Genomic DNA, 15000 nt, shown 5'->3' with positions numbered 1-15000 from the left:
ATATTTTTGTAAATTCGTTGGAAAAAAAATCGAACGACAAGTTTTTTTCTTTTCGCGGAGAAAGATGAGAAAATGAGATTAAAGGAGAGAAAAAAGAATAAGTAGGATAAATAAATAAGATAAAGAAAGAAATTAAAAAAAAAAAAAAAAAAAAAAAAAAAAAAAAAAAAAAAAACACGACGAAAAAAGTAACGTTAAATGAAACGCGGGAGGAAAATAGGGACATATAATATTATATAATATATATATATACTATATATATATGTATCCAATATATATATATATCTTAAAAAACACACATTATTGGTATTCAAATGGAGCATTACCGGTTTGAGGGGTTTATATCGTTATTAGAGCATGGGGGTGCGGCGTGCCTCGTAATATTGTTTGTACGTCGTTTTGTCCGTGAGTGATTGTGATGCCGGCATGTCAGTATTATCCTATATCAATTTTACTTTCTTTTCCTTTTTTATTTATTTATTTTATCATTTTTTCTTTTTCTTTTTTTTTTTTCTTTTTTTTCTTTATTTATTTTTATTCTTCATCTCTTCCTATATCTTTCTCTTTTTTTCGTTTTTCTTATTCTCTCATTTCTTTTCCGTGACAGAGAAGAAAGCGACAGAAAAAAACGTACGAACGAACGAATTGAAACAAAAACGAAAAAAGAAAAAAAAAAAAAAAGAAAGAAGAAAGAAGAAGGAGGACGAATACTTTTTGACGAAACGATTTAATTTTTTTTCTTTTCTTTTCTTTTCTTTATTTTTCAGGACAGCAGAGAAAAGGAATTATTCTAATTTTGTTTTTTTTCTTTTTGTTTAATCGTCAATGTTATTTCAGGTATCTACTACTGACAACAATATTTTTCATTTTACATTTAATGCGTACGCGTATGCTCGTATCGATTTTGTTCTTTTTTTTTGATTATTATTATTGTTAACTACTGAGTTCTCCCATCCATGCAATCTCCCGCCCCCCTACCCTTCCACCGTTTGTCTCCCTCTCGTGTATGAAAGCGTATGGTATGGCGAGAATGAGCGAGATTGTAAGTGTGATGCATGCTAGCGATAAAGTGCACCATTTAATTGTAGCTTGGGTTACAGTGCCAGGAGATCCTCAAAACGTCAAAGTAACGTCGATCAATTCGACGGCGATACACGTCGAATGGGATGCGCCCAAGGCGAAGGACCAAAATGGGGTTATTAGGGGTTACCACATACACGTACAAGAAGTACGAGAAGAAGTACGTTTCTCATCATTCATTTTTTTTTTCTTTCTTTCTTTTTCATTAATTCATCACCGAAATAAATTCCCCTGAAGCAACAACGTTTAACTTTACAAAAGAAAAGAAAAAAAAAAAAAAAGAAAAAAAAAGAAGAAAAATCTTTTATATCAACTTAACAAATATACAAACTAATAATATATATATATATATATATATATATATATATATACACATACATATGTGTATAAAAAAAAATTGTGTACATTTATAAGTTGATATAAGCAAAAAAAAAAAAAAGAAAAAAAAAAAAGAGAAAAAAAACAAGCGAAAGGAAAAAAAGGGGAAAAATAGAGAAAGAGAGTAAGCTCGAAGATAGATCGTCGATAAAATATAAGATGATAACTTAAGATTTGGTTAATCGAACATTTGGAAATTTTCAATCAGGGAAGAGACGACGTATTTAACGAACCTATACGTCGCGACGTCCAAGAGGACGGTGTACGTGAAATAAATATCACAGGACTGCAACCGGATACAAGGTACTCCGTACAGATAGCCGCGTTGACGAGAAAAGGTGACGGTGATCGATCGGCACCGGTTCACGTTAGAACACCAGGCGGGGTACCAAATAGACCTCAAGTTAACATAAAGTAAGAAATCTTTCGTCGTCGTTTCGTTTCAAAAAAAAATAAATAAAAAAAAAAAAAAGAAAAAGAAAAAATCAAAACCAAAAAAGAAACAGAACGAATAAAACGACGAAGCTTTTACTTTTTATATATATATATATATATGTTTTTATTTTAATCATTTTAGAGTCCTCAGCAGAGATCCCGTCGTACTTGAATTAGAATGGATGGAACCAACCCAAACATATGGCGATTTATTGGGTTTTAGAATTCGCTATGGTATTAAAAATCAAACGCTTAAAAAAGAATTCATTCGTGGGACTCGTCAGCATACTTACAAAATCAACGATCTCGGTAAGATCATATTATCCTCATTTACATTGACATTTATTTATTTCACATATTTATATTATATATATATACACAAAGGAATATTGGGATTGATTGTAAATAATTTTCGTTTGAAGAAGAACGCGGCGTCGAATACGAGTTTAGAGTTGCCGGTCAGAACAGTATAGGATATGGTCAAGAAACTGTACAATATTGGTCAAGTCCCGAGGGAGAACCTAGCGGATCACCAACCAATTTGTCTTACTTCTTCCAAACGCCTGACACTCTCTGCGTCACTTGGGACAAACCTTTGAGACAACATAGGAACGGCCAGATCATTGGTTACGATGTTCAGTTCAATAAAAAGAACGATCATTCGTCGATTATAGAAAGGAATACGACGAAAACGCGGGAGGTATTTTCAAATTTGGAAGAGGATACGGAATACGTTTTTCACGTTAGAGCTAGAACGATGAGAGGTAGCGGTCCGTATTCCGAAAAGATAACGATAATAACGGAAAAGGATATCGGTAGAGCACCGATGTTCGTCAAGGCCGTTGCAACTTCCGAATCGAGCGTTGAAGTTTGGTGGGAACCAGTACCTAATCGCGGCAAGATCGTTGGTTATCAAGTTTTCTATACTACGACACCGGTCGAGGATCTTGACGAGTGGAAACAAAAGACAGTTGGATTGACCGAATCAACCGACCTGGTTAATCTCGAGAAATTCACTCAATATGCGATAACCGTTGCCGCAAGATATAAAACCGGTCTCGGTAGGATCAGTCAAAAGATCACAGTAACTGTCAAACCGGAAGATGTGCCTTTGAATCTCAGAGCACCGGAATCGTCAACACACTCTATGACGTTATCATGGACACCACCTATAAGACTGAATCCAACCAATTACAAGGTGTCCTTCGACGCGGTTAAAGAGTTCGTCGATTCTCAAGGTATAACGCAAACTCAAATCGTACCACGTCGGCAAATCCTATTTGATCCTAGTGTCACTAGTACAACTATTAACGAACTACAACCATTTACTACGTACAACGTTAACGTCAGTGCCGTACCACGCGATGGACAATACAGGCCACCTGCTAAAATTACCGTAACCACACAAATGGCAGCACCGAAGCCTATGGTAAAGCCAGACTTTTATGGCGTCGTCAATGGCGAAGAGATTCAAGTGATCCTACCTCAGGCGTCCGAAGAGTATGGACCAATTTCTCATTATTATTTGATCGTCGTACCTGAAGATAAATCTACGGCTGACAAACAGCCCGATGAACTTACGGAAGATATGATTACCGGGAAGGGTGCCAAACAGGAACGAGAAAACGCACCGTATATCGCTGCTAAGTTCCCCCATAGAGACATTCCTTATACTTTCCATTTGGGAAGTGGCGATATATATGAGGGATATGAAAACAGAAAGTTGGAGAGAAATAAGAGATATAGAATTTTTGTACGTGCTGTGGTCGATACTCCTAGAAAGGTCAGTAGTAAACTCTGATTCGATTTGGATAAGAAACATAATCTTATCCAATAATAGCAGACGATCAAACCCAAACAATTTACTTTTCAGCATCTCTACACTTCTTCGCCTTTCTCCGAGTATCTTTCATTGGACATGAGAGAAGTTCCACCAGGCGAACCACCGCGGCGGCCAAACCCAAATACTCCAGTCGATGGAAATCCTGAAGTGTCCGTTAAAACCAGCGGACAGGAGCCTGGTATGGTTTGGGTAATCGGACCTATAATAGCAGCACTTATGGTCAGCATCTGTCTGATTCTATTATTCGTAATAAAAAAGTAAGTCTCTCTTCCTCTGTCTTTGCACGTCACAAATAGTTCCGTTTGTTCCTTAACGTTACGAATAAAAAAAAAAAAAAAAAAAAAAAAAAAAAAAAAAAAAGTCCACGCCATCATTACTGTTTCAGACGAAGGCAACCGTGCAAGGCACCAGATCAGGCCGCAGTAACTCGACCGCTTATGGCAGCAGACATTAGTTCGAATCATGCACCGTCCGATCCAGTCGAGATGAGACGTTTGAATTTCCAAACACCCGGCATGATATCACACCCACCAATACCCATAAGCGAATTGGGAAATCATATCGAACGATTGAAAGCAAGCGACAATCTAAAGTTCAGTCAAGAATACGAGTCGATCGAACCCGGTCAGCAGTTCACTTGGGACCACTCGAATATGGAAGTGAACGCGTCAAAGAATCGCTATGCCAACGTGATCGCCTACGATCATTCTCGAGTGATCCTTCAAACGGTCGATGGGATGCCAGGGTCCGACTATATAAACGCGAACTATTGCGATGGTTATAGAAAGCAGAACGCATACGTGGCAACTCAAGGACCACTTCAAGAGACCTTCGGTGATTTTTGGCGAATGTGTTGGGAACTTCGTACTAGTACAATCGTTATGATGACGAAACTCGAGGAAAGAACTAGAATAAAATGCGATCAGTATTGGCCAACAAGAGGTTCAGAAACTTATGGCCAGATGACGGTCACCATTACCGATATCCAAGAGCTTGCTACCTATTGTATCCGTACTTTCCAGGTTTGTAGAGCCGGTTATTCGGAAAGACGCGAGATAAAGCAATTGCAATTCACTGCATGGCCTGATCACGGTGTTCCGGAACATCCAGCACCATTTTTACAATTTTTGCGAAGAGTTAGGTCGTTAAACGTACCGGACAGTGGCCCATTGGTGGTACATTGTAGCGCTGGCGTTGGCAGAACCGGTTGTTTCATCGTCATAGATTCTATGCTCGAACGTATAAAGCATGAAAAAATGATCGACATATATGGACACGTGACGTGTCTGCGAGCTCAGAGAAATTACATGGTACAGACTGAAGATCAGTACATATTTATTCATGACGCCCTACTCGAAGCGGTGATATGCGGTAACACCGAGGTACCAGCTAGAAATCTACATTCTCACATTCAAAAGCTCATGCAACCTGAAATCGACAATATTACCGGGATGGAATTGGAATTTAAGAAATTGTCTAACATCAAAGCTGACTCGACGAGATTCATATCGGCTAATTTACCATGCAACAAGCATAAAAATCGATTGGTTCATATCTTACCCTACGAATGTAGCAGAGTTTGTTTACAACCACAACGTAACATCGAAGGTTCCGATTATATAAACGCTAGTTTAATCGATGGATACAGATATCGCGGTGCATACATTGCAACCCAGGGTCCTCTTTGCGACACCACTGATGACTTTTGGCGTATGTTATGGGAGCATAATTCGACGATCGTCGTAATGCTGACTAAGCTAAAAGAAATGGGTAGAGAAAAGTGCCATCAGTATTGGCCATCCGACAGATCTATTCGTTATCAGTGCTTCGTAGTAGATCCCATTGCTGAATACAACATGCCGCAATACATTTTACGTGAATTCAAGGTCACCGACGCACGAGACGGAGCAAGCCGTACAGTTAGACAATTCCAATTCATCGATTGGCCGGAACAAGGTGTACCCAAGTCCGGTGATGGTTTTATCGATTTCATCGGTCAAGTTCATAAAACCAAGGAACAATTTGGTCAGGATGGACCAATCACTGTACATTGTAGCGCCGGCGTAGGTAGAACGGGTGTCTTCATAACGCTTAGTATCGTCCTTGAACGTATGCAATACGAAGGTGTTGTCGATATATTCCAAACAGTGAGAATATTGCGTACGCAACGTCCTGCCATGGTACAAACGGAAGTAAGTTGATACAATCGTATTCGTTCCATATCGTAATTTTATAATTTTCAACTCAATTAATCATTATTTATTTATCCTTTTTTTTTTTTTTTGTTTTCTCACCCTTTTTCTTTTTATTATTATTATTATTATTTTATTTTCTCATTTTCAGGATCAATATCAGTTCTGTTATCGTGCCAGTTTGGAATATTTGGGATCGTTCGATCATTACGCCAACTGACAAGCCGATAATCGGGAGCAAAGAGATGCTACGAGAGATCGAAGGGAACGGCAAAAAAATGAAAGGGATATCGGAGAAAGGGCTAAAGTACGACGTGTTTAGTACAATGGAGTATATCGTGTTAAGTGTGCAGCAAAATGAGTAAAGCGTAGTTTTCATGCGTAACATTTTACTCGTACCTTCCAAGGACAATTTATTGTAGTCGCTAAAGCGATTGTAATCGCTAATGTATCACAGACGGTTTAAAAAAAAAAAAGAGGAAAACGGCAAAAAAAAAAAATAAATAAATAAACAAGTAAATAAATAAATAAATAAATAAGTAAACAAATAAATAAATAAATAAATAAAAAGAAAAATAATAATGGTAGACGATGAAGAAGTGCAATAGTCGAAATGGTGTTGCAGCACACATAATCGCGCAAGGAAATTTTCATTCTTGACGGTAATTTAAATATATAAATATAGAAAAGCATTCAAACAACTTTTATCCTGAAATGTAAGAAACAAAACTAGAAAGATGAAAAGGAAGATGAGAGGGAGAAGAAAATGATGAAGAAAAAAAAAGAAGAAGAAGAAGAAGAAGAAGTTGTCGTCTAAATAAATAGATTTTAGAGCTCAAAGGTAAAAAGCTCGACTCGCAATTGTAGCTATAGCTAGCAGCGAGCTAAAGCAGAAAAAAAAAAAGAAAAAAGAAAAAAGGAAAAAAAAAGAAAAAAAAAAAGAAATAAAAACTGCCGCTTAAGTGTACGTGAATATCCTCGTTGATGATGCGATTGACCATATTCTCTCGAGGCACACTTTTTTTACTTTATACAAAATCTCAAAAAACAACAACAAAAGGAACAAAAAAGAAAGAAAGAAAGAAAGAAAGAAAGAAAGAAAGAAAGAAAGAAAAATAAAAGATACAAAAAGAATGAGGGATTTGTTAAAAAAACATGATTACCACCATATCGTTCTCGAATGGGGAAAGGGAGGGGGGGGAAAGGGAGGAGAAGGAAGTACATAACTGGATTTATGTCGTTCTACCTTAAAATAATTTTGCGAGGAACACACGCTCGCAATGAGGACATAAATGCATACATAAAAACATAAATACATACATACATAAAAATATACATGAAGATACTAACGCGCACGCACATACAGACACATACATACGTTGACGTATACATCAAAATCAAAATTCGAAGACGATCCCGATTCTCCGAATTGGAACATATCTTGATATATGTGAGAGTATTTATTACACACCTCACTTATGAAACATTCTTTGCAGCTACATTTTTGAAATCTTTTGAGAATTTCTTTATTGAAGCTTAGGTAGTCTTCTAACGTTTAAGATGAAAGAAAAAAAAAAAAGAAAAAAAAAAAAAAAGAAAAACATGGGGGAAAAGAAAGAAAGAAATAATAATTAAATTACAAGCATCTCTATCTCTCTCTCTCTCTCTCTCTCTCTCTCTCTCTCTCTCTCTCTCTCTCTCTCTCTCTCTCTCTATCTCTATTTCTTTCTCTCTATCTATCTATCTATCTATCTATCTCTATTTCTATCTCTCTATCTCTTTCTTTCTCTGTCTCTTTTATCTAAATAGAAAAGAGCATTGTAATAATAATAACAATTATAATAATAATAATTATAATAATAATAATAATAATAATAATAATAATAATAATAATAATATTAATATTAATATTAATAATAATATTAATAATAATAATAATAATAATAATAATAATAATAATAATAATAATAATAATAATAATAATAATAATAATAATGATAATAATAACGATATTGCACTTTACGAATCTCTTGTAAAGTGAAAGGACAAAATAACACGAAAACTTGAATCTTGTTTATCGAAGAAAAGTGCTTCCATCGTTGACTAACAACAGCTGCAGAGAAGAAATTAAAAGTTGTGACATAAATAATGTCTCTCTCGTATATTTCTACGGAAAGAAAAAAGAAAAAAAAAAGTAATAATAATAATAATAATAATAATAATAATAATAATAATAATAAAGAGAAAAAGAAAAGGACAAAGAGAAAAGAAAAATATTAAAAAGGAAAAGGAGGAAAAAAAGGAGAAAACGAAGAAGAAAATGAAGAGGAAAAAGAAACAGAAAAAGGAGAAGACTAATAATTAAAATGCACAGTTCTCTCTGTGGACTTTTATGGACTTAAAAATGGTTGATGATAACGTGGCACACATTCACGAGTACTTATCGATGGAAATTGATTGTAAGAAAAAGGAATTAGACAAAAATGCTTCTCGATATGAATTATCAAAGAAGAAGAAGGAAAAGAAGAAGAAGAAGAAGAAAAAGAAGAAGAAGAAGAAGAGACATGAAAATTTCCGCAGACTAACAGGAAACTTGCCATACTGCCAAATTGACAATTAATGCTGTACCCATTATGCACGATAGGGATCTTCTCTCATTACTTATTGTAATTTTACAATAGATTATAAGCGAATCGTTTTAAGATTTAGGATATAAGTGGACGCCATTAGAACAAAGATGACATTGAGTGAAAGAAGGATGAAAGAGGAAACGGTGCCTATATTTGATGAAATATGCACACGTGGAGATCGTGCATAGTTCTATAAAGATAATTTAATAGAAGCACTGTGTATGTTGGACTCGCATAATATAATCCTATACCCTCGAATCCTTATGTACAAACTTTCAAATCTAAGCTTTACTACCTCGTGTATTATTATATCATTTCTAATTTAACAACACCGATGAATCTAATCTGTCTATTTAAAAATCGAACGAATCGAGATTGAACACTTACTTCATCATTTTCTTCTTCAAATAATATAATTTTTTCATTTCTAATAGGACATATTCTACTTTTGAGATTTTTCTTTGATTTAGAATTGTTATTTATAATGAATTTAATAGAAGAAAATGTTTAATGTCATATTAGCGATTCGAAAAGAAATATTTCTATATTTTTCACGACTGACCTATGAATTTTGTCTTCGTTCATACGGAAGGAAGAAAAAAATTATTCTTCCCATTGTGTTTTTGTACTATTATTATTTAGAAATGATTCGAGGGTCAGGAATTGTGACTAAGTGTACATAAATGCACCGTTTGTCATTAACAACATTATATATACATAAGATGATGAATAATATATATACATAGATATATATTATAAATATCATAAAAGAGAAGTGGATGTGCATAACAATGTGTGGATATTTTCCAAACTATCAGAATATAATCTGTTTTATTTAAAAGAGCATGTCCTATATCACGATATTTAATTTGTTTAGGTTCCATTTAGATGTTTTACATATTTTTTGATACTTTTTAATCGATCCCCAAATGTTTTTACAAATTATATATATATATATATCCCACATCATTACAAAGTAATGTTTTTCTTTGTTTTTTTTCTTTTTTTTTTTTTTTTTTTTTTTAATGAAATTTACTTCATATAGTAGACTGAGTATATATATATAGACTATAATACTCGCAAGAGTTTCTATATTTATTTGCAACGTCATTTTGATTCATTCGTATGATAAATTAAAAGTCACGTTTGTAATGTATTTTCAATATCCTGAAAGCAGCTCCGATAGAACTGCTCAATTTCGCAGCTATAAAATTTGTACTACAAGAAAGTACTTAAATATTTTGTTCTCATTCCAAACTGCCATTATGTAAATTAATTATTATTATTTGTCATTTTTTTCATCCGAAAACGTATATAGCTTTAATCGATTCATTTGTTAATTTCATTCTCATTTAAATATCTATTTTTAGTTTTTTTTTTTTTGTTTTTTTTTTTTTTTTTTTTTTTTTTTTTTATACAAATTTAACATAAATGGAAAACCTTATGATAATGTTACTGTACTGGAAATAGATATGTATATGATGTTTTCCCATTGGATAAGTGAATATTTCAACTTATTTGGAAATAACATTACAGCAATGGGGGATAAATAACTTTATGCAACTTCATATTATCAAGAAGTACAACTAGTATCGAAGGATCTCACTAAAGTTGGCTCATATTCTTTTTCTAAGAAATATTATACATATTGTATGACTGGAATATAACATTTAGCGCAGCTCCTTTTTTTTATTAATAAAGGTATCAGTGAATGCTGAAGGAGAAATGAAAAGACAAATAATATTCTCAAGTTGGTATTTCATAAAATGAAAATTACATGTTAAATGCATACATGAATAAAAAATCTTTTTTGGATTTATTCGAATTTAACGGGAGATCGAACATACTTACATTCGCGTATATAAAAAAGACTCAGAAAAAAAAAAAAAATAATAAATAAATAAAAATAAAAAGGAGTGAGTTGTTGACTTATTTCATTAAAATGTGATTTAACGACTATAATCGTATACAAAACGGTCCGACTGATATTTAGCTTTCTATATTCCCAATTTTTATACATTAAAAAAAGGAAAAAAAGATTGTTAAAAAGACAAAAATATTATCAGCCGATGACACTCATTTTTAGTAACGACTTAATCCTTATAAAATCCTAATAGTTCTTCTGGTTGGACTGTAAATATATATATATATTTACATTATTATTATTATTACTAATATATTTATCGATTTCATATGAAAATTTCATCCTTCAGTGTTACATACCACCGCTTTATCGTTAAGTGTCAATATTTCTGCGCATCATTTTATTCTATTCTTGTCTAAACACGACGATAGCTTACAGAAATTAGAGAAGAACAAAAAAAAAAAAAATATATAAAAAAAGAAAAAAAAGGAAAAAAAAAAAGGAAGAAAGAAATAGCACTCTTATGTTTTCAGAGTGAAATCGTCCCTCCCCTCCCCCACCCTCTGTATTTATCAGAATTCTTCTAATGATCTTTATAGAAAAAAAAAGAGAGAAAGACTTCAAACGTTACAAATAATTTTCAAAAGATCGTTGTGATAGAAACATATTCACATATTGACTTAAATAAAACAGTTTGTTCTCTTCTGGTGTTCCTTGCACCGTCAAGTTCTAATTGAAGTATTTCAAAATCAGACAAATAAATAAATAAATAAATGAATAAATAAATAAATAAATAAATAAATAAATAAATAAATGAATAAATGAATGAATAGAAAACACGTGCATTTAACAAAGTGGAGCCACTTTTGTGGGACACCTGCTAATCTATAAAATGACATGTAATTATACTACCCAAGTGTATTTTGCCAAGTTTCTCGATGACTTCATGTTTCAAAGTTCCAGGCTAAACGCAAAATGTGTTAAAGGAAGTTAAAATTGTTGTAAAAACATATTACTAGCTATAAGTTGGTAGCATTAATCTGTACTCACAAAAGTTACAAACACAAAGTCCACGATATTCACGTATTTGTAACGTACTAATTCTAATAACATATTTAAGTTCTCTCATATCATTTTAAAAAATTCTTTGTGTATATGTTGTAATTTAGGTCTGTATTTGTCATTAATCTTTATCAATCTTTTTTTTTTTTTTTTTTTTTTTTTATTCTCTTTTTTTTATAACCGAAAATGTATAGCAATATGTGGTTTGTTGTATTCTTCTTCTTGAAAACACTTATGACTCGTATCTTCGGAGCAATTTTCACAACATTAATAAAATTCGATCGGTTACCAATGCTCCATGCAATATTGTAACGAGTTTGGTAATACGTCTAAGATCAAGTCGTATGTTCATCTATTTATAGATGAATTGATCAAATGATTACGATCGCAAATCCGGAGAAGAATGTGAGTTAAAAAAGGACAGAATAAGTCAAATACTAAATATCGTTGAAAGAATGGGAAATTATTTTGTGATACCTTCTTGCCAGAAAGAATACAGCAGGCTGAGGTGAATACGATAAATGCAATGTTACTAACTAACAACTATACAAATTAAATATTGTGTAATAGAAAGAGTCTGTTGACAAGGAGAAATACCGTGTACATTATGTATTGCCTTGTGGCATCAATAAACTAGTAACTAACGTCATAAAGTATTGTCTTTTGCATGAGACAGAAGGAACTTAAAACAAATACCTTTTTTTTCTTCATTGTGAAATAATGATTTTATTACATAGCACTTAAATTTTAATACCTAATATTATTATGTACAAGCATATATCATCATTCATCCAATACACATTTACGGAATTATTAATTATCATATACATCATACTTACAAAAGATATTTTATATTACATTAGTTTGTTGATTTGGATTATTTGTTGGTGGGCTTCTCGTCATCATAGATGCAACCTTGAAAAAAAAAAAAAAAAAGAAATTAACATTTTATCTTACAACACCTTTCATCCCTTTTTTTATCGATCACTAAATAATAATTACTAACATTTTGTATGATTTGTTTCTTAAAGAAATCACTGGTAGCTGTTGAGATATACTGGTTACTTCCCATTTTACATTTCACATATCCATAAAGATTAGCTCCGTTTAAAATGATTGCAATACATACGAGTAATAGCCATTGAAAATTTAAACGAAACAATGCTGTAACAAATAATACTGACCACAAAAGTGGGCACAGTATCAATGCCAACCAGAAGATACGTGCCTCTGCTATGTTAATACGGTTCTGTTGGGGACCCTGAAATGCAGGGCACATAACAGAAATTTGCATGGATCATTTGATAATAATGTCCTTATTAATATGCGCGTATGATTAACATTTACATCGTTTTAAAATATTGACTTAAAGGTTAAATGATTGTTAATAAGATACCGTGAAAGTATCAAGGACGTACAAGTAACTAAACGAGATAACCTTGAACTATTATAACTAACTAAGATAATACAAGATTCGAAAATTTCATTCTTAAGTCGAATAAACTATAATTAAATATACGAAGAAAGATTAGAAGTAATATATATATATATATATATATATATATATATATATATATATATATATAATAAATTAAAAGAAACCAATCAAACCTTTTTAGATTCAAATACCCAATTACTCTTTCCATTGTCATCAATATAATTCCACCATCTAAGTCCAACCATCAGTCTTCCGGTTATATTTTTAACGGTCCAAAAGTCCATGGACAAAAGTAATACGACAACGACGAAACTTGCAATAAAACTATTTGAAAATAATTGACACATCATATAAACTATTATAGCTGATATTCTAAATGCAAGATGGAATATGGTGACGTATGGATGCCTACAATGGAAAATAATATATATATTATTTCCTTATAAAGAAAGACATTAAAGTATTATACGATTAAATTACACGTACTTGAGTTTATCATTATGAACAGCATCATCTTCCTCCCCGAAGGCTATAGTATCGTCATCCATCAGTAAGGGTACCTAAAAACCGACACAAAAAAAATCTTGTTTTCTAATTGTCACGATCAAATTTTCCAAAGAAAAAAAAAATAATTAATAATAAACAAATACAAAAAAAAAAAAAAAGAGAAAACAATTAAATAATACTGCAAATGAGCAATCGAGCGAAGCGAGCAAAGATAAAACGAACGTTTTGTCTAAAAAATGGAGGGAGGGGGGAAAAAAAAGACAAAAAAAAAGAAAAAAAAAAGACAAAAGAAGAGAGAACATCGTCATTACGTTATCTCATATTATCGAACGTTCGTTTTGACGTATTAGATAAATTAGATTTTTCTCATCGTATGTTTTTCTAGGCGATGATCAGTCTCTGTCAATTTATACATACGGTAATTCTCTAAGGAATGTCAGTAACGTTCTTCCAACGAGCTAGTCTAACGAGATATTTCAGCTTCCTTGATTAAGAAATCTCTCTTTATATATCTCGTTCTAAGCATAAATATAGAATTAGATACTACGATCGAAGCACATTAGGCATTAGTACGAGAACACGCAATGTTAAGGCACGATTTCTCTCATGCACCTACCGAAGCAGACGCCATGTTTGGTTGACAGACGCATCGACAACATGTAATATTTATCGTCTGCTAAAAGCCGATAGCGATTCCAGCGCCACGTTGTGTTATTCGTGCGTAACATGATTGAAGTGTACAAGCGATAAATGAAATAAAATACAAAAAGAAAAAAAAAAAATAAAGAATTCAAATATAACACGACATTATACGAAATTCTTCGCGACAATTAATTATATTATTAAAATAAAACGTATTATAACGTTTCATTGATAAATCATTTTTTACGTTTAATTATATATCTATAATTTTTATTTCTAATCACGTGACAAAGGGACAGCCAATCGGATCAGTTCAATCAGTGGCGTCTTCGTTTTCGCGGCAATTAACTAACGACGTCAAAACGTAAAGGAACAACGTAATATTATTATTTTCTAGTTATCAATTCGATGAATTCGTTGACATCAAGATAATAGAAAGACTGATAACAACAATTTCATCTATCGATATTCCTTTAAAATGATATGAAAAACATCTTTACATGTGTGCGTTGATTAGTCACATATATATATATATATATGTACGTTACATAAAACTACCTATGTACGTATATTACTATTTATCTACGATCTTTTACAAGAATTTTTCTTTCTTAACAATATAAATCGATAATTATTTATAAAGAATTAATATAATGCGACGTAGAATTTATATAGTAATCGTAACATAATATAAATATTATCGAAATAAATGGAATATTTTTCATCAAGTATCGATAATTTAACATTTTTATGATATCAATTTTTAAGATAAAAATCATTGTAATATATAAATCGTAATCTTTTTTTTACATGTACATATACGTATATATATACATATATATATATATATAAACAAAAAAAATTATAGATAAATTGTAATATTTCAATTAATAACGGATTTCTTCTCTGCATAAGAAATATAAGGATGC

General features: G+C 32.1%; 3 protein-coding genes across 24 annotated transcripts in view; 2 read left to right on the top strand and 1 right to left on the bottom strand.

Annotated features, from left to right (window-relative positions):
- Window positions 1-7573, top strand: part of LOC124953090 (tyrosine-protein phosphatase Lar) — a 485939-nt gene extending 478366 nt beyond the window's left edge. For 12 of the 17 annotated variants that reach the window (XM_047503993.1, XM_047503992.1, XM_047503990.1 and 9 more), the window contains 7 exons: window positions 1101-1240; window positions 1667-1872; window positions 2036-2202; window positions 2316-3676; window positions 3767-3993; window positions 4122-5928; window positions 6080-7573. In XM_047503993.1, the coding sequence (XP_047359949.1) occupies window positions 1101-1240; window positions 1667-1872; window positions 2036-2202; window positions 2316-3676; window positions 3767-3993; window positions 4122-5928; window positions 6080-6148 (3977 nt within the window). In that variant the 3' untranslated portion in view covers window positions 6149-7573. The remainder of the gene's footprint in view (window positions 1-1100; window positions 1241-1666; window positions 1873-2035; window positions 2203-2315; window positions 3677-3766; window positions 3994-4121; window positions 5929-6079) is intronic. The other 5 variants (XM_047503998.1, XM_047503988.1, XM_047503997.1 and 2 more) reach the window with 1 other exon arrangement.
- A 4010-nt stretch (window positions 7574-11583) lies between these two features.
- On the bottom strand, window positions 11584-14128 carry LOC124952898 (uncharacterized Golgi apparatus membrane protein-like protein CG5021). 3 transcript variants are annotated; one of them, XM_047503490.1, is made up of 5 exons: window positions 14046-14128; window positions 13409-13482; window positions 13096-13330; window positions 12491-12745; window positions 11584-12399 (listed from the first exon to the last, which is right to left on the bottom strand). In XM_047503490.1, the coding sequence occupies exons 1-5, from the start codon at window positions 14058-14060 to the stop codon at window positions 12334-12336; spliced, it is 645 nt and encodes a 214-aa protein (XP_047359446.1). In that variant the 5' UTR covers window positions 14061-14128; the 3' UTR covers window positions 11584-12333. The 3 variants fall into 3 exon arrangements, with proteins under 3 accessions (XP_047359446.1, XP_047359447.1, XP_047359448.1); XM_047503491.1 differs by having other exon boundaries at window positions 12491-12733; window positions 14046-14127; XM_047503492.1 differs by having other exon boundaries at window positions 13847-14088.
- Window positions 14129-14959: 831 nt separating this feature from the next.
- Window positions 14960-15000, top strand: part of LOC124952851 (zinc transporter ZIP11) — a 23944-nt gene continuing 23903 nt past the window's right edge. Inside the window, exon 1 of one of the 4 annotated variants that reach the window (XM_047503346.1) lies at window positions 14960-15000. This exon is cut by the window's right edge and continues 1188 nt beyond it. The gene's annotated coding sequence lies outside the window, so the exon portion shown is untranslated. The other 3 variants (XM_047503347.1, XM_047503348.1, XM_047503349.1) reach the window with 3 other exon arrangements.

This window comes from Vespa velutina, chromosome 11, assembly GCF_912470025.1.
Source record: "Vespa velutina chromosome 11, iVesVel2.1, whole genome shotgun sequence".
Classification (NCBI taxonomy): domain Eukaryota; kingdom Metazoa; phylum Arthropoda; class Insecta; order Hymenoptera; family Vespidae; genus Vespa; species Vespa velutina.
This window is presented reverse-complemented; position numbering and strand designations above follow the sequence as displayed.

Excerpts from the sequence above, each read along its gene's own strand:
- LOC124952898 (XM_047503490.1), bottom strand. Across the intron at positions 12,746-13,095 it reads GGGTATTTGAATCTAAAAAG|GGTCCCCAACAGAACCGTAT; the intron begins GTTTGATTGGTT and ends CCTGCATTTCAG. Across the intron at positions 12,400-12,490 it reads AGAAACAAATCATACAAAAT|GTTGCATCTATGATGACGAG; the intron begins GTTAGTAATTAT and ends TTTTTTTTCAAG.